Source organism: Pezoporus wallicus, unplaced genomic scaffold, assembly GCF_028554395.1.
Source record: "Pezoporus wallicus isolate ANWC-B61680 ecotype Strahan unplaced genomic scaffold, APGP_CSIRO_Pwel_v1 contig_6665, whole genome shotgun sequence".
NCBI classification, from domain to species: domain Eukaryota; kingdom Metazoa; phylum Chordata; class Aves; order Psittaciformes; family Psittacidae; genus Pezoporus; species Pezoporus wallicus.
The window spans coordinates 112,633-136,290 of record NW_026636967.1 but is presented as its reverse complement, the minus strand read 5'-3'; the positions used below and the strand labels follow the sequence as shown (position 1 = coordinate 136,290).

The window sequence follows — 23,658 nt, the reverse complement described above, 5'->3', positions numbered from 1 at the left end:
GTTTTGAAGACTGCATCTATTGTTTTTCTTATCCTGCTCCCCTCTTCTCCCCCCAATTTTCCTGATAACATCACAGGAACAAAGTGTCCTATCAGTAGAACACAGCCAGAGACACAGGCATGCATACTGAAAGAGAAGGAAAAATTGACATCCATTTTATCAATTAAACAATAAGCTTGTTTAATTGATAAACACAAAATCAACCGTGACTGGAAATCAAGGCCAGAGACAAAACAAGTAACCACACAGGCAGAGACAGAAGTCTTCCTGAAGTAGAGGTAAGTTGCTGATTTGATTATATTCTCCAGATAGCAACCAGAACTATCTTCCTGAGATACAGTGTTAAGGGATACCACCCCAGACAGCCATTATCAAAATAAGCATCATAACCTTCCAAATACAGAGCCCTACCTACATACATTATAATCCAGAAGCAAAAGAAAGACTACCAGCCTCTCTCATCTGCAATATCCTTTTGCAACTGCAGCCTCAATTATATTGGCTTTTGCTTTACAAGCTTATCACATTGTGAATTCATGTTTAATTTGATGTCCAGTTTCCCCCTGCAGAGTAACACCATGCACAACAGCAACAGTGCTGAAAAACTGCATGACAAGAAATCTATTTGGATTCACTCTGAATATTACATTTAATTTTTAGCAAATTCACCTGAGAGATACTGACATATTTCAAAGCAAAAAAGAAATCAGGGATCCTTGATTTTCACAAGAAATAAGAGATGGTCTTGCAAACTAAATATGTGAAACAATTTTCTCTTAAGTAATGGAACACATGGTAGAACACAGGGTAGAAGTTTAGAAATATTTGAAAGGAGACTGTATTCAAGAGTGAAGGAGTTATTTGGGATAATACACATGGGAACGTATCTGGAGTGAAAGCTGAAAAGAAAAAGGACAGAGGAGATTTTAAATTCTGCATTGGATTATGCAGAAGAAATGCAACAGAGAGAACACTTTAATAAGAATTTATATACCAGTATGTATTATTTTTAATATATTTCTACATACAATTTATATATATATAATACATTAAGAAACAACCACATATTGGTGATCCACTGATAACAAAAATGAAGAAAAACAGAGGTATTATCAAAGCAGTTAATTACCTACCCTTTTATTCACAACCATGCTGACCTGCTAGCAAGTCCCCAACTCCCAGTTGGTAGAAAATAAAAATCAGAAGACATGTAATGATTGCTTCAGGATGGGAACATTATACAGGATGAAGGAAATGAGCAACATGACAGCACACCATCCTAACCAGGAAAGCCCCAAAGGGAAAGTCCTCTGCTGTCCATTAAGGAAATTCACTTCTGGAACACAGAGTAAGGTCAGCACGTGGGAACAGCTTTGCCTTTTACATACACATAAGCAGCAGCATAAGTGTACTGGGAGGAATGCTGCTTTGTTCTAGCCAGCTCTGAATTACCAAAGGTATCATGTTTTCTTCCACAGGGCAGCTAGCTCTTTATTAGTATCAGGGTGGTTAGCATTAACTCAGCTAAAATAAAAAAGAATTCAAGCATCAGCATAAAGTTCATTATATTGGTGACCTAATTTAACAGTTGAACAAACATTCATAGAACTATGTCTCTCAAATATATAACACTGGCAGGCCATCAAAACTGGTACACCAAACCCTCCACAACAAAATAGAAACCAAAACAATACAAAAAGATACTTACTAGTTGGGTATATACACTTGTTTTAGTTTGCTTTCTGCTTCTGCTGCTTTCAATCGTTTCTTTAAAAAGAAAATAAGAACAAAGAAAGTTAAACTAAAAATAAAATAAGAAATATTTTTCTAGGTATATTACTTAACTCCCAGGTAAAACTTTAGCACTTAAGGTACAATGAAGTTCTCCCTTCACTAAGTAGCTACCACAAACCCCTTTTTCAACAGGAAAGCATCCTCTGAAAACAACTGCGAGCATCAGATGACTCTGTACACAGCTTTTCAAAAAGTCAAAGAAATGACAATCTACTGCTTATACAGACAAACTTTTAATTCCTGTTCACTTCAATACACATTCACACGTTGTTCCTGCCACAATCTCCGCTTTTTTTTTACCTGCAGAGGAAGATCTGACATATCAGTCTGTCTGTTCTCCATGACAACATTCACCAACTGGACAACAATAGGTACCTTTATGTACCCTCTCCATCACATCTACTCAACAGCTGAACCATTTCAAGGAAGACTCTTTTGTTGACAGTCCTCACTTCTGAAGACCAAGTGACTCAGGAGATTTTCTTTAAAAGTTAATAAGGCCCCTAATGAAAACCACCACTGCCAGGACATTAAGAAACATTAACACAGACGTGTTATGAATGCATATAAGAAGGAGAGTTTCAGAGCACGGGGACACAGCACACACCATTTGTCTCTTTATGTGGCCTTACTTCAGTAAAACCATCCATTAACTTCTGTTCACATTTCTGTAGTAATGGATCAGAGGATCTTTTCAATGGGATGTATGGAAAAAATTCCCCCAGAATAGCTGTGCTCCTTTCTTTCATTTAGCTACAGCTGTGAACTTGCTGATAGTCAACAAGAACATGTCAGAGGTGTGCAACTAGCATAAGCTTTCATAACTGGTAAGAATCTGTTTTATAGCTCAAACCTTCACACCATTTAAACAGAGAGACATTCTCGAGTTTTCCCTTTATTACGTAACCTAAATTAATTTAAGGTGAATCTCTGGAGGCCTCTAGTCTGATCTCCTGCTCAGGCCATGCTCTTCAACAGCCATGCTGGTAACACCGGCCTGCATAAACCCACAACGTTTTCCAGACAAACCAGCAGCATGGCGATATCACAGACAAACAGGTTAATTTAGCATTTCCTATGCAGCAGCCTAAAGGCACAGTGTAGGAAAATAACTGAAAGCTGAATTCAGTATCTTCATAGAAACAGTATGCATCAGAAAAATGTAGTAAGACTGAAGAATGTGTCACTGAGGGATGGACAAACGTTTTTACCGGGTCACAATGAACGCACAGAAGAAAAAAAAGTTTCCCATAAGCATAAAGCTTGCTCTGATCAGAAGGACAGGCTCAAGCAAGGATTTTCCATAAGCATAAAGCTTGCTCTGATCAGAAGGACAGGCTCAAGCAAGGATTTTCCATTTGACAGTCTGACAGTTTCTCACCAAAGCTCCCTAGACTCGTTAAGAATTCCCCTCTTTCCTTCTGCAAATAAAAGTCAACCTATCTTAGAAATCAAAGAATGAAGTTTTCAGAGAAGAGAACAAGGGCTGAGAAAGCAGAATGTCTGAAAGCTATCCTGATACTATGGGTACACCTTCACAGTGCTGCATTCAAAAGCTGACTTCTTTCTGCTGGTGAAGGCAAGTTTTCCAGATCCTTGATGAATCCTATAGACTAGAAGAAGCAATAATACAGGTTTTCCTGGAAACTGGCAATGAAACTAAAAAAGTTATCCCTTTGAATACAAACCACAAATTCGAGTATTTTTAAACCACCCTACCAAAGTCTATGTGACAATCCAAAGCATCCAATGATGGGCCTCAAAAAGTGCTATGACAGTAGCTTTCCAAATAGCATCAGCATTCCTCCCCAACTTTGCAGAGAGGCACCACTCAAAAGTCACCCTTCAACAAAATGCATGCTCAGATGCCTTTCAGCTCAAGAACTGGAGGCTGTTCCACCTACAGCCTGAACTGGAAAACAGGTAGTCTTTCCCCAGGCACAGATTACCACGGCAGTTACATCAATTGATGAACAGTTACAGAACTCATTATCTCCTCAGGAATTACAACAAAGTCCAACATAGAATCATACAATAGTTAGCCTTAAGGACCTTAAGATCATCTACTTCCATCCTTCTGCCACAGACTGGGACACCTCACCCTAGACCATGTAGCACAAGGCTCTGTCCAACCTGGCCTTGAACACTGCCAGGGATGGAGCATTTATCACTTCTTTGGGCAACCTGTGCCAGAGCCTCACCACCCTCACAGTAAAGAACTTCTTCCTTATATCTAACCTGAACTTTTCCTGTTTTAAGTCTGAATTCATTAGCCCTTGTTCTATCACTGCAGTCCCTGATGAAGAGTCTCTCTCCAGCATCCTTGCAGTCCCCCTTTAGATACTGGAAGGCTGTTGGGAGGTCTCCACACAGTTTCTCTTCTCCAGGCTGAACAGCCCCAACTTTCTCAGCCTGCTTTCATACGAGAGGTGCTCCAGTCCCCTGGTCATCCTCATGGACCTCCTCTGGACTTATTCCAACAGCTCCATGTCCTTATTTTGAGGACACCAGAACCACACACAGTACTCCAAGTGGCGTCTCACAAGAGCAAAGTAGAGGGGCAGGATCACTTCTTACAACCTGCTAGTCTCACTGTTTTTGATGCAGCCCAGTATATCAGATACTGATAAACATCAGATACCGGTAAACAGCTTAAAATACTGCTTGATTAAACTTGTATAACAACTCTATCTCCTTGAGACCTAAGCAGGAAATTCAAGGAACTTCCACTGGTACAAAACTGCTTGAGTATCTTCCACTAGATTTCTAGATTGGGCAGTGGGGGAAGCTGCCATTTGCTTGACAAAAGCTCCCAAGGGGACTATCTAGACTCATTATGTCATGGCAGTTTTGGAAATCTATGAATGCCAAAGCTTTATGCAAGCACAAAGTATTATCAGCAGCTGAAATATTCTATCCACAATGTAAAGTCATTTGCCTTGGAGACATGCTTAATTTAGGGCACTGAGCAACATTTTAGTAAACTGGTGATGAATGTTAACCTCACACCACAGATCTTTGTGATTGAAGATCATGGTGCAAAGTCTGAGCTAACAACTGCCATAAGTCACCTGGACCTAGCAATACCCTCCTCTCCTATAGCTGCCTGGGGATGGGCACAGAGCATGACATACAGCATATGCCTTTATTACAAACTAGGATACCAGGAAAATTTAAGGTTTTTAGAAGGTACCACAATGGACTAGGTAAGAAGAGGTTCTGCACTAAGTACCTAATGCTGTGAGCAATCAATAGACCAGATATGATGAGTTTCCTACTTTCTGACAGTGACCGATACTAGAAGGTACAAAAGAAAGGTGCCTGAAATGTAGCCCTGCACAATTTCAGAATAATCCCTTCACAGAGAAAGTGCTTTGCTAGGTTCTTGGCCAGTTATTAATTGATTTGTGCTTGAAGCATATTTACACTATAAATTCTTAATGCTGTCTGATGCAGTGATGAATGTCCTCATCCACAAAAAGGCTGAATATTTGCAACTTTTCCCTAGTAGTTTGGCTTAAATGAAATCTTTTGTCTTTGAGTTATTTATATATCTTAAGTATACCCTCTTATTTACCTCATCATATTTTTCCCCATCTATAAAAGGGAGATATTGCCAACTTTTCTATCCCACAGGGACTAAGGGATTAAAATATTAAGCACTGTACATTTAAGTTAGTACAAACATCTGTCCTTTATATAACCTCTCCCTAGATTTGATATCTTTCATTCTACCCACTAAGCTTGTTTGTGGTCATTTTAGAAAGAGTGGACATTTACAAAGAGGTAATAACAGAAGAAACCCAGAAATGTAAGGGATGTTTCAAGGTCTATAACACAAGAGTTGGGCTGGTAAATAGCACAGGGACACCTCAAACATTCTTAAACATTAAGCCTTTATGATAGGGAAGACTAATTTAATTTTCTGGATTTAGAGAAGAACTTTCACACAGTTTATGCTTTTCCAAAACTCTGAACATACAAGTGCTGTTGGGGAGCAGGGGAAATGGGACAGAAAAGTTAGCTAGTCCATGAGCATTTGAAAGAAGTGTTTCCAGCTGCTTGTGCTCCAGCAACACATCTGAGTACTGATGTGTGGTACCTACAGTCTCTGTCTCTTGCTTGCCAAAACTGCCATAGTTCCAGCGTTAGTGTAGGAGGTGTACGGGGATAAAATGCACTATGTATGTGGAAAACCATTTCTTTGATGTTGTTTCTACTTTGCTAGCACACAGAACTTTATGAAGGCTAGCACATTAAGATGTCATTCTCAGCTCTTGGCTAGGTACAAAGGGATCTTGCTTCCCTTAATAGTTTTCTATCCTCATCAAGATTTACCCAGAGCTCCCTCCTTTATTTAAGCTCCCTACCTCATGTAGCCAAATACAAAGGCACTTCCACTTTCTCTAGTATCTTCTCAACACTATACATACCTTAAAATTGATTGTCTATTCATTGACTTTTTCAATTAAAAAAACAGCACAGCAGAGATTGATATTTGATCTTTCCCCTCAAGTTAGATGGCCCTCAAGCACAAATAAAAATTCAAAAAGTAAAATAAAGCCTTCAATTCCCTAAAAGTGTATGACTATTTCAGTCATCTGCCACTACTAACTGCCATGTCTCACACTCTTCTCAACTGCATCTCAACAGCTTTCAGAACTTCCCCTCATGATATGAAAACAGAATAATTTAAGGATTGGGGGGGGGCAAGGAAGGGGAGGGAAATCAAAAATCACCCTGGAATTCACAACTATGTAAGAACTCAACTTTTACTTTGGATGAAAATGTAGGCATATCCAAACATCACATCAACTCTGAAAGAGTTCTTACATCTCTGAGGGAAGTCACCAAACAGCAGTTACTCAGTGGATGCCACTTCAAACATTTCTGAATCAGAAATATGTACTCTTGTGAACTGCTTCCGGATATCCATCTCAAGAAAAGGATGCTTTCAAAGGAGACACAGGATACTGAATTTGGAATGCATCTCCTGTTTTCTTCAAGAGAACTCTGAAAGGGTGCCTTTGACAGGACAGCTCTTGGGATCACTTTGGACAGACATTCACAAGCCTGCATCAGACCACAAATTGAGAATTGACATTGCAGTAGAATTAATCCTTCTAGCAGTTCTGTTCCTGGAGGGTCAGTATATCTCTTGATATGACTGAACTCCTAATTACCTTCGGTTACCTTCAAAAATGTGGTATAGCTGAAGCCAAATAAAAATTACTAAATAAGAGATCCAAGTTCAAGCTCCAAAATGCTCAATCACAGTACCTTACTCACAAGACAAGGAAGTGCTGTATTAAGCCTTTTGATCTTAGGTATACCAACATACATATACCTTATTGTTCAATCCCAAAAAAGGGTCTTCTGTTGAAGTAAACTAAAAATTTAGCTTCCTCAATGGCAAGAAATGGATGAATTCTGCTTCAGGATTATGACAATGCTTACTCAGTCCAAGAAAATCTCAAAGGAAATATAGAAGGATGTAAGCAGTTCTCAACTGTTTTTCATCAAAGGTGGCAATTGGCTGACGACAAAGAACTTCATTATTATGTTGTGTAACTCTGAGAAACAGTATAAATGGACATTTTTACGTTAATTCAGCCAAGGATTCTACAGGAATGAGCAAGTTACCAGTATTTTTTTTTAAAGACAACAGCATATAGCCTTGGAATATAATTTAATCATCCTTCTAGAAGGAGGACAACTCAAAGCAAAACAATTTGGGATACACACTTTTCGTATCCTTACTTAGCATATTCACATACAAAAATGCTGTTAGCCCCAGAATCATTTTGTGGTATTAGAGTCAGGAAAGAATCTACACAGACAAAGCACTATGAAGACACAGATGGAAAAAATGGTGAAGCATGTGCTTTGACAAAGACTCTGCACACATGAAGTAAAATATAAATGTAATACACCATTATTTCAACTACAACTTCCTATGCTTTCTTTGTGGTTATATATAGATAGGTCTCCCAGGCTTTTCATAAATGTTTAATAGTATTATTTGCTTGTACAAGCTGAGAATTTGAGATGAGGTCTTCAGCTGGCTCAGACCTGACTGATGTGGTATCTCTGTACTGCAATTTCTACCTGTTTGGCTTACACTCGTACTGTCTCCTACGTGTAGAGCCTCTAAATGGAAGTTTTCCCCAAATCCCACTCTCTGGAACACTACTGGGTAGAACATGTACGATACAGTACAACCATGATAGAAACCCCACTACATAGGAATATTACAAAACAACAGAGAAACTGTGGGTTTGTTGGTTTTTTTAATTGCTGCAAGAACAAATGAAGTCTTTCATGCAACTATTCCCTCTCCAGTTCTGTCTATGTAGAAGAAAGTTCAAGAAAGTGGAAATAGCAAAAGAATTTAACCATTTCCTAATCAAGGCAGTTTCTCCAGTTGTTTTGCCTTCCCAGCACATAAGTTCTCACTTTTTCTGATACCTACCATGTTGCTAGATGGATTTTTATGACTAAGATAGAGGCTAGAAGATAAATGGATTCTTCACAGTGCAAATATTGATCGCAGAACAAGCTGTGTACATCTCCTAAACAGCTGTAGTCAGAGAGTATAGCAGCACTCACAATATCAACAATACACAGTTCGATGGCGAAGGAAAGACCATGACCTCATTTCTCCAACACATTTTTCCCCACCATGCCAGCTTCCATCATCATCCCACTGTCTTACCACCTATTCTTTTACTGGAAGCAAAAGTTTATACCAACAAATGAACTTGGGGAAATACTGGAATGAGAATGCTGTTAATAAAAAACATAAAATTGATGCAAAAAAGAGTTCTCATTTGTCTAGAGGATGCGTCTGTAGCATAAACAGTGTTCCGATCACAAAGAAAAAGGTGAAAATCACACTGCAAACCAAGGTGCCCAGACATAGCACATGCCGCATACTGGTCAATGCCTCAGGCTTCTTCTCTTTATCATAGACTGAATTTCCAATGAAGCAAGTTAAGGCTGGACTTTTTTGTAACTCCGTTTCTTCTAATACTTCAAATAGATACTTAAACATAAAACTAATAATTATACTGAAAAATCCATTATAGTTTCTCCCTTCTTTTAATTAATTTTCCTATTAAATATTATAAGTAGCATCTAATAGTCCGCAATATTTTGCATACTGCTTGCATTGTGATTTCTTTAAGGAATCAAGCAGCCTTCGTATTTAAACGAGTAGAGATTAAAATGATTGTAAACACTAGTCAAAGTTGATTCTCAAGTATAACGAGTTCGGGAATTTGAGCTATCAACGCTTCCCAGACAAATACTTTACTCGCAGTGCTTACATGGGGAAGACTCCGTGCATCTGCATCAGTGACAGGCAGGCAGAGATGAAGAATTAGCATGGGTGCCTGCTGTACAGCACTGCCCAGCCCCTAAGAAGTCAAAACTGAATTTAATGCTGATCCCAAACTCTATGGGCAGAAATTAACTGTATTCCTTTCCCCAAACTGCTGAATTCCTAAATAGACATTTGAAAGCTCCAAACAAATAAAGTGGAAGCAAACATGGAAAGAAAGCACAAACGTCAATGCTACGTGTTTGCATCCACAGAATGGCTGATGAATTTAGTGACAAAAGAGATTGTTCAGTGCATCAGATCATTACAGAGACCACCTATTCAAAAAGCTGAACCCCAAAAGGGAGAATGAAACAACGTTTGGTTTCAAAGGCAAGGAAAACATCTCCCATTAGAAAGAAATACGTGATTCTGACTCTCTTACCTGCTGAACGTATCTGTCTGTAGTTTTCCACATATAGTAATATTCTATTATGCTTGTTAAGGACTTCCATGGGAGCTAGGGACATAAAGAAAAAGCAGCAGTCATTGCACGGAACTGGCACACAGCCTCACTGAAAATTCACATGATTTCTTTGACAGCTTCTATCAGAGTCTTGCAACTACTAACCCTCCTAACAAAAAAAGACAGTCTGAATCTCGTAAGGGCATTAGATGCACATGGGAGCCATGTTAAATTAAACGCCCTTTCAAAAGAGTTCTCTCAGTGTAGAAGTAGAGCAGGTTACAGGTAAATCTTCATGCTGCATTGGCTTCACAGTAAACGATTCAAGAGGCACAATGGGAAAGGAATCCCACTGGCTCAGACTCTCTCTGAGCAGCAAAGACTCGAGCAAGAGTCACAGCAACACCATCATAGAGGCCAAACAGATCAGAATTGTGGAGTTTGCCCATTAAAATAAGTTAATAACTATTAACAGAATTGTGCCCTGCCAGCTCTGTTCTCTGTGTGAGAAGCACGAGGATTTCAGGACCAGTGTATTGTGCTGTTTCCAAAAGATTAGACTATGGGACAAGAAGCACTAAAACTACTTGTTTTGTTCCAGAGGACTCAAACAGCAATACAGTGAAACTTGGCTCTCTTTACTTTGCTCCATTCAATCTGCATGCTGAGCACCTAGGGCAGAGCTTTGGACAAACTACAGGACACTTCCCTCGGATGTCCAAGATCCCTTCTTAAATACCAAAAGGCCCCTTCTGAAATCTCATTATACTAAGTGACTAAATTTTCATGTTTCAGAAGGCCCAATACTTATTCTCCTTCAAACACAAATTAATCTGTAGCAGCTAGGCTGTCACAACACTGTCCTAAATCCTCCCTCAGCTGTAGTGGAGCAGATGACTTTAAATTAATGTCTCTAAAGGAAAAGCTATCATCTGTGATTTGAAATTCTGACTGCACAACAGGCTGTCATCAGCATGAGGTCTTCCTTTCCCCAGTATATAGCATGACACATGCTCCAGTTCAAAGCCCTCTTCTTCAACATGAAGAAAACCAACACAATTTACACAAGCTGTAAACCAGCTCTGTCACTGATCAGAACAGGTCACCACGTGGTACTTACAAAATCTTGCTGAATGTCAGTGAAATCTTTTCCATATTTTTCTAGTGCTTCCTCAAAGAGGTTTGCCTCTGAAGCAGACCACTCCTCCATCTCATCTCTGCACAGGACTGGCCCACCTTGTGGCACAAGCGCAGAGATTGCCTTGGAAATGTCATAGACATTTTTGTGCAAAGTGTCCATAGCATGGAACTACACAGTTGTAAAAGAGAAAGATAAATGTCAGGTCAAGCAGCTAGGGGAGAAAATGCTCAATGGTGAAACAGTAATAACAAAAATTCTGCACCAAGATTTGAGGGTGCAGTGTTCGGTACCTAATGCAAAGTCAATAAAAACTTGTTCCAACCTTAGACTCACTGTGATTGTCAGGGTACAAGTCTAATGTTCACTAACAACAGTGCGGTTTTTGTGGCATATCAATAACTCCTACTTAGCTGTTCACCAGCAACACCACTGTAGCACTTAAGGCATGTATTATTATTAAATACGCTATCCTGGGTATTTAAGAAAATACACAGGATAGAGACCCATTCATCCCAGGACTGAGCAGGCCCTGTTAGGTACCATCCATACATGTGACATGAAGATAGAGGTCCAAGAGTACGTTATTGTCAAATAATCCACAAAAATTGCATATAAGAAAAAATATTTAAATGCAGCAGCACAGGCATAAGGTCTCTTCAATGGCCAGAAACACCCAGAAGATTCAAGTCAAGTCACACATCATAGCTGATTAGGAAAAAATAATTGCTCCCATGAGCAATTACTCCTCAGAAGGCTGAGCTATGACTGTCTGCAACTTGTGATTTACAAGGGCTGAGAACATGTTGCGAGGGAGGAACTGGTATTAGCAAATGAAATTTTGGCTTTATTTCCTGATTTCTGCAGCTTTAACCAGAATGTTATTTGCCTTTCATCATACCAGTTTATGCACGTGCATAATTGATCTGCAGTGGTCTATCCTAGAATTTATTCTAGATATGATTTCACATAACTCCAGTTATGAGGTGAGGCTTTGATAACAGTTCTCTGAAGACTTCATAAATTTTATTCAAATTCTCATTAAACTAGCACAGAAGTTCAAGTTTTTCCTTTCCTGTATGTACTCAGAATAATTTATGATTATAAAATATTAACAATGTCACCACATCTCATGTACACTAAAATACAGCTCACTGAAGAGAAGAACTGTATCAACTGAAATTTCTTATCTGACCACAAGCTCTTCCCCCAGACTATCTTGCGCAAGGATGCCAGTGACAGTCTGGTGCTGGGGAAGTGATGAAGAGTGGCTTCTGGCATTATAACATTGCAGGCAGGCAGATTTGCATGCTTCTTAGGACAGCTACTGAGCCCATGCAAGAGATGGGCTCTGAAGCATGTCACCAGAACATTTTAACAGAACAAAAAATTATCCATGATGGATCATAGGAGGCACAAGGCCAGAAAAAGTTACTTCATATGTAAATAAAGGGTTCCTTTACAAAGACAGGATCTGCTTCACAGCAGGCCACAATTACAATCCATCTGCTCCTCTTTTTGCCAACTGTTATTGCTGAGGTGAGTATTTTGCATTTCTCAAAAACTTACATTCCTCTTAAAAAAGATCTTACCAGTGTGATGTCCCTGGAGGCTGCTGCAGCGCTCATGTGCAAACTCGGCTGTCTGACAGAACTACTGCAATCTAGCGCTCGGGCAAATGTACCAACAGACCTGAAAGAAATTTAATGGAGCATTAACTTTAATGCAAAACAAGCATAAATATAAACACACTATCAACACTCTTTGAGATCAGCAGACTATTTCTCACTAACAAGATTACATGGTTTGGTGTAGTTCTGAGCCAGTGACCATTCTCTTCAGATGTAGTTTGTTATTACAAACACTTTACTCGGTTCATATGACCAAAGAGGCTTAGGAAGGGGAAACAGTGAAAGACTCAAAGACCACAAATGGGGGAGTTCTGAAGTACTCTCTTATGCCTTATCTCTCAACAGACTTAAGCTTTAACAGAAACTAAGTGCAAGCAACCTTTATGAATGGCAAAGTCTCTTCCCCAAGAGCAAGAATAGTGCTGTGTTATCCAGAGGTAGAGAGAGATGCCAATACCAGACAGAAAAAATGCAGTAACACAAGCTTTTTCCTGAAAGTTTACGTAAAGTTAAAAATAATCTTTATTTTACAACTTAATATGTAATAATATATATTATATAGCCTGTATGAGAACACAACAATTCTCAAATACTTCCTGATGCAAGCCGTTCCTGCATCTGAGGTCAATCCCATGATGCTTCTCAGCTTATTCCTAAAGAAATTAAGTTGGAGAAATCTTCAACAGGAAAATCAGTTCCAGCAATTCCTACTCTCTTCACCGCTTGCTACACCACATGGGTGAAACATTCATGCTCCTGCACAGTAAACTGGAGCTGAATTCCTCTGAGCAACTACAGCAAGAAACAGGTGGGTTCGGTTTTCTTCTCCACTTGTATCACTTCCTCAAATTAGTTGCGCACACAGAGAAACAAACTAGCTCTGAGCAGCACAAGAGCAGGAAAGGTAAATGCTTAAGCAGTAGTTGTCATCAAATACTTAAGTTTGGCCAAAATAGAAAGCAGACTCCCTACTCAAGGTTTCTGTGGAGATTCACACTTCGCCCTCTCCCTGGTCTCCCAGTCACCATCCCCATCCTGTTTCACAACTTCTCCAGCCCCAACTTTAGCTGAACTGGTACTTTTTGTGTGTGTCACTGGCATCTTATCATAAACCGGACCACTTTGCTGATTCTGGGTAGAAGCAATTTTTATACTGATTTCCTTAGTGATCCTCATTATACCACGCATCTTCAAGTGGCTGCATCAGCAAACCCAGTGGGCAGCAGGCAACAGCCAGAAAGAACCACTAAAAGCAGCCTCACCACTAAAGCCTACACACAGTGGAACCCCCCATCACAAAGCAGCTCTACAGTCACTCTAAACCAACCCATTCAAAAACCCCCATCCACCAGGCACTTCTATTCTCTCACTTCCTGCTGGGTCTTCACACCAACACCAGAGCACTGTGTGGCTCAGTGGCAATTTGAATCAATCCTGCTTCATATTAACCCAGAAAACAAAGATCTTAGCATTTTGGTGGTGCGCTGTATTACACTTGATCAGAAGCAACTGTGAAGCCACAGCCTTGTCGAGAAGGGTCCCTTAAGAAGCAGGAATACCCTTTCCTCAGATATTCCAGCTCTCCCCATCACTCCTTTGTTCCACACTACTCACGGAGATGATCCTCTCGCCATTTTCATCCACTTTCCTACACCCATCCAATCAAGTAGAATTAATCTGTTCCAGATAAATCATTTAGTTCAACCAGTTTGACTTTACTGTTGACACAGGTCAAGGGAAACAGCAATATATCATGTAAGCAGCACAGTAAAACTTCCAAGAGCCTAAATTCTATGGTGTTTCCTTAGCGCAGCCAGAACACTATGAACTTTATGAACCTTTAAAGAGTCTACACAACAAAAAGCCCATACTTAACCAATGACAAAAATATATTAATGGATTCTGCACTGTGAGATTTTCTTCAATATGGACTGTAGCTGAATTTTAATTTTACCAGCCTAGTTTCACTCTTGGCTCCCTCTTAATGGGCTCTCACACAGGGCCCAAGCAGCCACACAAAGGGTTTTAAGTCCTGCAATGCAGATTAACCATTTATTGTTGTGGTTTGTTTTTTTTTTAAATTTTGGCCAAAGTTCATCATAATGGCAACCTTTACCTTCAAGGTACATAGAAGAATCGCTGCGGGTGTGTAGGTCTGAGTATACACACACTTTTCATCCTAAAACACTGCATTTCACAAGGTCCTTCATTTACATCAATTCTTTATTTTTTCTCAGTATTTCCCCGAGCTTGTACCGTTCAGCACGTTGAACACATGTACTGCTATTTGATACAAACATACCCTCATTGCATCATCTAGAAGCTTCAACCAGAACTGGAGGGCTCTGTCAGGCAGACTGTTACACACAAGCTCTAGCACTGCCTCTCTGGCAAGTATCCCATCGACTTACCCCACACCAGGCACAGCAATGTCACGCTTGGGGAAGTTCAGGAGAAATTTCAAAAGCATGGTAACTCAACAAGGGAAAAACTAAGAACCAAAAGGTAGACAGAACTAGGGCCCTATTTAACAGAGTATCTGAAATACAGGTTTAACCCTCCTCCAGGGCTAAAGGCCTTGGCTGAAGTAAGGTAGCCCTGCAAGTCAGAGTCCACGTCTATCACACAGAACAGCCAATGAACAAAATCATTAAGAATATCAAACAAGATACTACTAGCAGCTTGTAACTTCACACATCCCTTTCCTAACCATATCCAATAACTTGCTCAACTTACTATAGCCAGCAAAAAGGTCCAACTATCTGTCTACACACAACGCTTTCCTCTCATGCAGTCCTACAAACTTACCTACAAGACAGAATTTGGAGTGTTTTTGTTTTTTTTTTCTCCCCTCCCCAAATTATTCAGTCACCAATTTTTAGAAGAGCCAAAAATTTAGTACTGGCTTCTGTTCATATAAATGCATACCAATGAAAAAGCTCAAGAACATTTTTAAAAGGAAAAGTTGATCAATAGAAATTGCATTGGGCTTAAATGAAAGCACACACTTCACCATCTGTACAGATTTGCAGGGTTGTTTTTTTTTTTTTACTTTATTGTGCCTAGCTATTGGAATCTAAGCATTAGAAAGCATCCATGCTCCATCAAAAACACTTTACCAGACTTCTTAGCAAACTATTACTAGATGTTAAAATGTCAGTAGATTTGAAAAAGGAAGAAAATGGACAGAGTAATAAACTGTTAAGAACCTAATTCACTAAACCTTCCGCATGCTGGCTGAAGTATTTGAAAAAACCTCATCAAGTACAGGAAAGTTTTTACATGCCATTTGCTATTCTTTTATGAAAGTGATTAAGTTGTAAATCTGAGTAGCCATGCAATTCCCAAGACGGCATGTAAATGTCCATCATTTAAAAATGGAGCAAGTGAATAAAGCAACTGAAACCAGCATGTATACTAATAAAGCATAAAGAACATAAAAAGTGCTTGAAAGAGTTATTAACATTTACTTATCGAAAGTAGAGTTAAAATGCTCTTACCGTGCTACCACCAGGAACTGGTCTATCTGCTTGTCTACTAGAGGATTAAAGGCTTCCCAAACTTTTGTTTCAAGTTTTGACTGATCTCTTCCATCATCCTCACCTGGTTGAAAAGCAAACCAGAAATGCTTGGTATGACTGCTTTAAAATAGAACTACCTTCTAGATTTTTTTATCTCACAATAATTTAACTGCTAACCCATTTCAGTTACTCTGCTTTACCAGCTACTGTAAAAATTTAATTCATTTATTTGCCATGACAATTTCAGTTTGACAGGCACAGCCACACACCTCATCTGCATCAGACAATCAGATTTTCAAGCACTGGTTTAAAGGATGCATGCAATAGGAAACAGCATACATCCTTCTCCTGACTAGGCAGTCCCTCTTCTGCCCCTTCGCTCAGCTACTCTTTCTCCCTTATCTTGCAGCAGCTCCAGGACATCATTCCAGCTACTCTGAGCAGGCAAAGAGTAGCTGGGTTTCAATTTGCATCAGCTGCTAAGGGGGAAATCATGGCACCAGACTCTTGCTTTTGTATTGCTGACTCTACACAAACCAAAACACCTTGGAAAAATACAGGAGCTATTGAGATTTTTTTATTTGTATTTTTTCTGATCCTTTTAAAACATCTGGAGATTATCCTTCTCTGAAGACTGTTGGACTGCTGAGGGAAGAAAATGCCTTTCAAGTTAGTTCATCCTCATTTAGGAGGCTTGCTCAGCTGCTGAATAAATACCAGTTTCATAGACAAACAAAAGTCCTGACCAATCTGTTTGCCTGTTCTAACATGAGCCTAACAGTATCAGCAAAGCTCCTAGCAAAGACAGAAGCATCTCACTGCTTTCACATCTCTTCCCACACAGCCAGGAGAATATCTTTCCAACATGGGCCACAACTCCTGCTCTCTTAGGAGAGGCATCCCAACAGACCTTTCCCCATGCGTTACATGGGGCTCAGAAAGGAGCCATTCGACACCAATATTCCCCATTCCTCTCAGTTTCTTCACCCACTTTTGGATCTGTAGGGTAGTGCAATGACAAATCTGAAGTTAGTTGCTATCTGGTAATTAGTATCAGTTACTACTACTACTACTCCCTCTTCCTTGGGCCAGGGTCCTCGTGGTCTTACTGCTCAGGGACACAGTGGGAGCAGGTGGAGGTCTCAGAACACATTCAGGCCAGCAAATTCTTCCTCCTGCCTGTTTTTCAGGTGAGAAGTCTAGGCTGGCAGCCAACACTAGGGATGGGGAGAGAGGGTTCTGAGGAAAGGCATCCAGCAGTAACGGGCAAATTGATGAGGGGAGACAGCATTTAACTGGCAGTAATTTAGGAGGGGCTCTTACAGGGAAGTGAGCCTTGACTAAAAACACAAAAGGCTTTATAGTTGCAATGGAAATTTGTGTTTCCCATGGAAATTCTGAAATCTCTTAATAAAAGAGTACAAGCTCTAAGAGAGCCAATTAATTCAATTTGTTTCAGCAATTTCTATGATTTGGACAAATGCCACTTAAAGACTGGTTTGAGACATAATTAATTGTGTTTAGTGGGCAACAGCTTCAGTTACCAACAACCCAGGCTGTCGCTGTATGCATGACCTGGCAGTGGAAACCTCCATCTCCCACACCTCTGTAGGCTGCACACATAAAAGTGGCCACATTCAACATTGAACAATTGAAATAAATTATGGAAATTACCCTCTTTTAGTAAGTCTGTTATATCTGCCTGGTATCTGTTTCCAACTCGGATCTCTCCTTTATCAGCGAGTAGGGTCTTTTGTTGAGGATCATATACTAGTGAATAAAAGAAGAAATCCTAAAAATAAAACAAGAGAAAACAAATAAACAGTGTTATTAGCTTTTTACTTTCAGCTTTGTATACATACTAGAAAGCTTTTACATTTTAAGTTTGATTACCTTATACAGATTTTAAAACTGGGTGAAGAAACAATAAATGAACCACTGGTTTTAAAACCCCACATTAAATGCTGCCACTTTCTAAGTGTAACAGTGCTCCCTCAAAACCAGCCATTTCCTTAATATAAGTCTTTGAAGCTGAACAAAGCTCCTCTTGCACAAATGAGGCTCAGAAAGGCCAGAGATAATTTTTAGTAATACCAGCTGTTTCAGAACACAAAATTGCACTTTCTCATATACTGAAATAGCAGTATGAGATGCTAGTGACTTATCTGCAGAAAAATACTGATACAAATTAAAGCATAACTTCAGAGTGTTACCAATGAAACACTCCATAGACACAAAGCCCCAGACAATCTCTGTGGCCTTTACTGGACTTGCTCCAGTATGTCAGTATCTCTCTCATGCTGGAATGCCCAAAGCTGGACACAGCACTCCAGAAGTGGTCTCACAAGTGATAAACTGAGGGGATCAAACTCTACCATCCATCTGCTCGCTACACTCCTGCTAAGCTAGACCAGAATGTACTTGCCCTTCCATGTCACAGAGATGCACTGTTGACTAACTTCTTGTCCACTTCCATCTAAGCTTAAATCAGCATGTCTCCTTCAGCTTATTACTGGGAGGATAGAAGATTTGGCAGCAGCAGTAATCAGCTGCAGGTGGCAATACATTAATTTGCTGCTTTTGTTTAAACAGAGAAAAAAAGCCAAAAAAGCTGCTTGGCCTCTGTTACCTGGGTGCGTAAAATTTAAGCAAAAATTCATACCAGAACAAGAAATGTCCTGCCAGGGTGAAGAAAGAAAACAGCCACAACTTTAAGTACTTAAAAGTGCACAGTACAAGTAATTTAACTTTTCTGCATGGATAAGTACTAAACTGTAGCTATGGAATGACACACTGGAGACCATGTATGCCCCATGAACGTATAGCAGGGATATGGCGCAAGAAGAGAGCTCTGATAGGTCATGAAATAAAAGACCTTTCATAACCTCTGTCCACAGCAACACTATAATCACAAAAGTGTTTCTGAAGAGAAACACTGGGTTGTATGTTGCACCATTTTTCACAGATCAGGTTTCTGGCTCATCTTCCTTTTCCCCATATTTCTGTGTCAATAGCAGGCACCCTGTTTAAACACATCTCATTTCATGCTCACCTCATTTTCCCTTTCCCTATATTTAGTATGTATCAACCGCATGCAACAAAAATGAGGACAAAACCAGTATCAGTTTCAAGCCCTGTTCATCTTCATGAAGAGGTGGCAAGGGAAAAAGAGTCTCCCAATCTGTTATACAAAGCCCGAAAAAGGAAGAATCACTGTGAGTTTCCCAGGAACATGGCAAAAATTCTGCAGGCTAGGGCTTCTAAGGTACATACTGGTTCTGTTCCCAAGCCCTGCACATTACACACATTAAACCAAGACTGGTATCACAGCAGTAAGGTTTCTCATGTTTTCTTTACATGCATCCAGCATCCACTTACAGCATGTTACAGTTACCGTGTTAAACCTGGTAACTCTTGTTTTCTGCTCCAATTTTAATAAAAATCATCAATTTTTCTGGGCAGAGATCACCATGTTTGGAAGGGAGGAGAAAAAGCCAAAAAAGAGCCAAGCAAGCACGCCAAACCTGCTTTGCTACCTAAGAAAGCTACTGCATGTAAACTATCACCTATGCAGCACAGCACAAGAGACAAGACAGGAACTAATAGTCTCCTCCAGCAAAAAACATGTCACTTCTCCACCATGAAAACATGAATCCCAAGGGCAAGAACAATCTCAAGTTATGTCACGATTAACAGGATTGATGTTGGCAAAATGCTGTTCCAGCACCCAGCCAAGTCAATTGGAAGGGTTGTCTGTGGTTGGGTTTGAGGAGGTGGGATTCAGTTGCATCCTAAATGGCATTTCTGACTCCTCCTCCCAACAGACACCAGGGTCAAATCTACTTACAGACAGAAAGGCATTTCAGAGTATATGAAAAGTATATTATGGCTGTGTCAAGAAATCTAGGTCTCCTGCTCCCTGTCATATACAAAGTTCAAGATATTACAATATTTTCAGAATGTATCGTTGCATAAACAAAATGTAGGTAAAGCTTCTGTCTCACAAGGCTCCAGGTTATAAATACAGCCTTTTATTTATTCAGCATTAAAATACCCAACTCTAGGACAAAGTATATGCAGTGCAACATTAATGTGTTTCAGGCACGCTGCCCAGCAAATATGCAAACCAAACACTGTAGTATAAACAACACAGTGGGCCCCAAGAAAGGCCAATTAAGTTAAGTCTTTCTCTGCCGGGGAAAGTCATTCATTGTGGAGGGGTTTTCTCCCATGGTATTTGACTGCGAGATGCCCTATTGCTTCTTTTTTATTGATTATCACTACGAATTTTCTCTACAAAATAAACTCCATCTTTCTCTACCAGTCTCAGGTCATATTCTTGTACTTTGCCCAGTTTTGTCTCGAACTAAGCATGTCCTATGAAAAAAATAAAAGCCTCCCAGCAATTCTCCCCAACCAGAGCCTCCTCAACTGAGGAAAGATTGAAGTTCAAGGGCTAAACGTGAATACAAGAACAGGCTGTAATCCCCAGATGGAATGCAATCCCAGTGCCATCTTCTTCCATAAAAGCATGAAATTCAGGTCACACAACAAGTGGGATTTCTGAAAACATTATTAAATGTCAGTTTAGTGCCAATGCAAACTATAATTTAAGGAACAAAGCAGGTCCTCGCATACTCTTGCACATGTGAACTCCCAATCACCACTATGCAATAAGAACAATTTTTCAGAAGGGTTTCACGAGAAGTGGGATGTTCACGACAAAATAACATGGGTCTTCAAAATCCTCCATGTTCATTTCAGCTGTCAAAACTGCGTATGCTGAGTTTGCAACAGTGAAGAAAAAGACTTCTCTCTTTTAATTTCAGATCCCAGACAACACCCAACATGTTTGGAAAGATTAAAGTGACCTGCCAAGAGTTAAAATTAAACCATGACTTTCCAGTTCTCCAAAGTGTTAGACACACAATCTCAGAGCTTCCCTACCCAAACCCCTAGGCCACCTAAGCTATAGCCAAAAACCAAAGCCACAAAGAAACTGCAGAAGAACCAGAGAAAGAAAACAGGCTCAAAGTACAGTACAGAAATAATGGTTATTTCATAACAGCTTGCAAACTTATTTTCATTAAGTCAGTGTGGGTGAGGGGGGAAATGTATTTTAACTAGAGAGCACTTTATTTTTAGGGGGGATACCAAAGGGAATGGAAATGTCAGACATGCGCCCAGCAAGCAAAATTCACACAAGCCTCTGGATATATCTGAGCAGAGCAGTAAAACTGATGGTACATATAGTTTCCTGCAGAATAGAGAAATCAAATGCTTTTGCCATAACTGGCTATGCCCTTCTCTTGATCTCCATGGGAATTCAGTATCTACAGGAAGTTCAGGTTTTCCAGTTGCTTTTTCTCTTTTTCTTCCCATTCCTCACTCCTGCTACAAACCCTATTTTGCCAGGCACAATAAAAATATCTTTGCTGGTCCCCTTCATCCTGCTCTCCAAATATAATGGAGCAATCTTCCTGAGGAAAATGACAGAGAAAGGGTGGAAGGAGGAAAACAGATAACACAAATGTAATTTTGCTATGCTTACTATCTCCTTAAAATTTTCCATCTACATGTTTAACCTCCTCTGAGGCAGACAGCCTCGGGCTGAAAACCTACTTTTAGTGGTCATAACATATAAGAAATCAAACAATAAATTCCCTAAAACTACATAGGCTTTATTGACAAAAGCCATGTTAAAAAATAAAAAACAGACAAACAAAAAACCAAAAAAAAACAAACCCCACCCCCCCAAAAAAAAAAACAACAAACCAACAACAGAACAAAACAAACCCTGAAACATTTTGGAAGCAAAGAATGGATTAAGAACAGGGACAGTGGAAAGAAACAGTTCATAACAATACCATTCAGGGCTAGGAATTCACCAGACAACAACTATCTCTTTCTTAATCCCTTCACCCTCTACCCAAGCACATTTGTGTTCCTGAGCTTTCAATTTCTTTACCATCTGTCCAAGTTAGTTTGCACCACAGCAAAATACCATGTTAAGTGACAGGACACATTCAGGGAACTCTCTCATTCTGTGAAATATCTAAGTGCCTGCTCAGTTTTAAAAATAACCTGCATCACTCATCTTGCATTTTGAGTGTTCAAAAGGATGAAAAAGAGAAATCTCTTTCTATTCCTACATATGCAACCAAGCAGTTGCATGATTAGAGGAAGCCAGCTCCCTTCTCCATCTCAAGGTACCTACCTGTAAATTAGCGGTAATAAAAATGTGTTGGGAGCAATTGAGAATAAACACTACTTAAAAGTTGGATACTAGCAAATCAAAAATAGTTTCAGTTTAACCTTTTCATTCAACGTGGTACATCCTGGGCTGCTAGTTGGTTACAAACATTTCTGAATGCAATGTCCCTTGTTTGATGCACTGCCATTTGGCAGCCCGGAACAGACTTGAGATGTTTCTGGTTTCACATTCCAAAGAGAAACCTGACTATTTAATCTCTGTGCTTTGTTTAAAATTCTCTTAAACCAGAATATCAGATTTAATTAATCTTATACTTAAGTAAATACTAAAGAAAGCTAAAAAGTGATTTTAAAAGAAAGGCCAACTATGAGACAGAAACTACAGTATGTTCCTTGCAAAAAAAATGATCCGTTTTCTCCTTGTTTCTTAAAGGCTGGTGATGACTGTTACCCTACTGTTTTTAATTACAAGATTTCTGCTCTTGTATAACATTTTAATGTTTTCAAATGCAAATCTAATGTTTGCATATGTATTCAGTTTCTGCATCACCCACCCTGTCTCATCTTGGGCATTAGGCTTCAGGTTTGAATTCTGAGGCTGAGGAGCAAGTAAGGCTCTCTTTACAGAAGGACAGGTGGCCTGAAGTTACAAGGATGTAAACAACAGGTCTGGCCTCTAGATCCAGAGTTCTATATCAGAATGAAGGAAGTCTAAAGCTTCCCACTGTCAATGCCCAGTACGCTTAGAAATAAAACAACCACCTTCTTTTAGAAAACCTGCAAAAAGCCACCAATCCTAGATTGTGCCAGAATAAACTGTTCAAGGTTGACAATTCAGAAAACAGTCCATACCTCGCGTTCCAGATATGATTTAAGGGACTCTGTCTCATTTAACAGAGTAACGCTGCATTTGCCTCTAAAAAACAGAGAAACACATTTAATGAAAAAACATCTTAAATGCTCATGTGATTCACAAGATGATATTACTGAAGTTGTAAACATAAGTTAATCTTACACTGAAGAATACTTTAATAATAACAATCATAGTAATAATAATGCACTAGAAGAAAGTAGTCATTACCTAATGTGTGTGGCTGGCAGAGATTCCAGCTGTCGTGAGAGAAACAACTCACGATGTCGTAGCTGATGCTTCTGTTTCTCTGGTAAATCAACCATTTCTGGATTTTCCATCTCTTCTTCCATTTCTCCTAGTTACAAAGAGACAAAATTGATCATCAAGAACAGCACAAGTATCTATTCTGAGCCAAACAAGATGAGTTGCTCCAAAACCTTTGCTACATAGTTCACATTAATTAGATTAAATCTAACTTCATCTGAATCCACATTTCAGCCAAGTGAATAATTAGATAATTAGTATAAATCCTTTAAAGATGCCTGTGAAGAACTGTATTGGGATCAAAGCATTCCAGGTACACACAGGTCATACTGGCACACCAAGCTGAAAGTCACATACTACTCTATCTGCTACCAACAGACAAGCTCCGAGGAGAGCTGCTCTTGGAGATCCCATCACTGCTCTGACAGATTCATCAGGAAGAAGCTAACACACAGCT

At 39.6% G+C, this 23,658-nt stretch overlaps 1 protein-coding gene across 5 annotated transcripts in view; it reads right to left on the bottom strand.

Annotated features, from left to right (window-relative positions):
- MTA1 (metastasis associated 1) overlaps positions 1 to 23,658 on the bottom strand; it is an 81,648-nt gene that overhangs the window by 31,880 nt on the left and 26,110 nt on the right. For all 5 annotated transcript variants that reach the window (XM_057402397.1, XM_057402400.1, XM_057402399.1 and 2 more), the window contains exons 4-11: positions 23,166 to 23,292; positions 22,937 to 23,000; positions 17,546 to 17,663; positions 15,851 to 15,953; positions 12,312 to 12,411; positions 10,702 to 10,890; positions 9,561 to 9,635; positions 1,709 to 1,767 (exon numbers count right to left, since the gene is read on the bottom strand). In XM_057402397.1, coding sequence (XP_057258380.1) covers positions 1,709 to 1,767; positions 9,561 to 9,635; positions 10,702 to 10,890; positions 12,312 to 12,411; positions 15,851 to 15,953; positions 17,546 to 17,663; positions 22,937 to 23,000; positions 23,166 to 23,292 — 835 coding nt within the window. The remainder of the gene's footprint in view (positions 1 to 1,708; positions 1,768 to 9,560; positions 9,636 to 10,701; positions 10,891 to 12,311; positions 12,412 to 15,850; positions 15,954 to 17,545; positions 17,664 to 22,936; positions 23,001 to 23,165; positions 23,293 to 23,658) is intronic.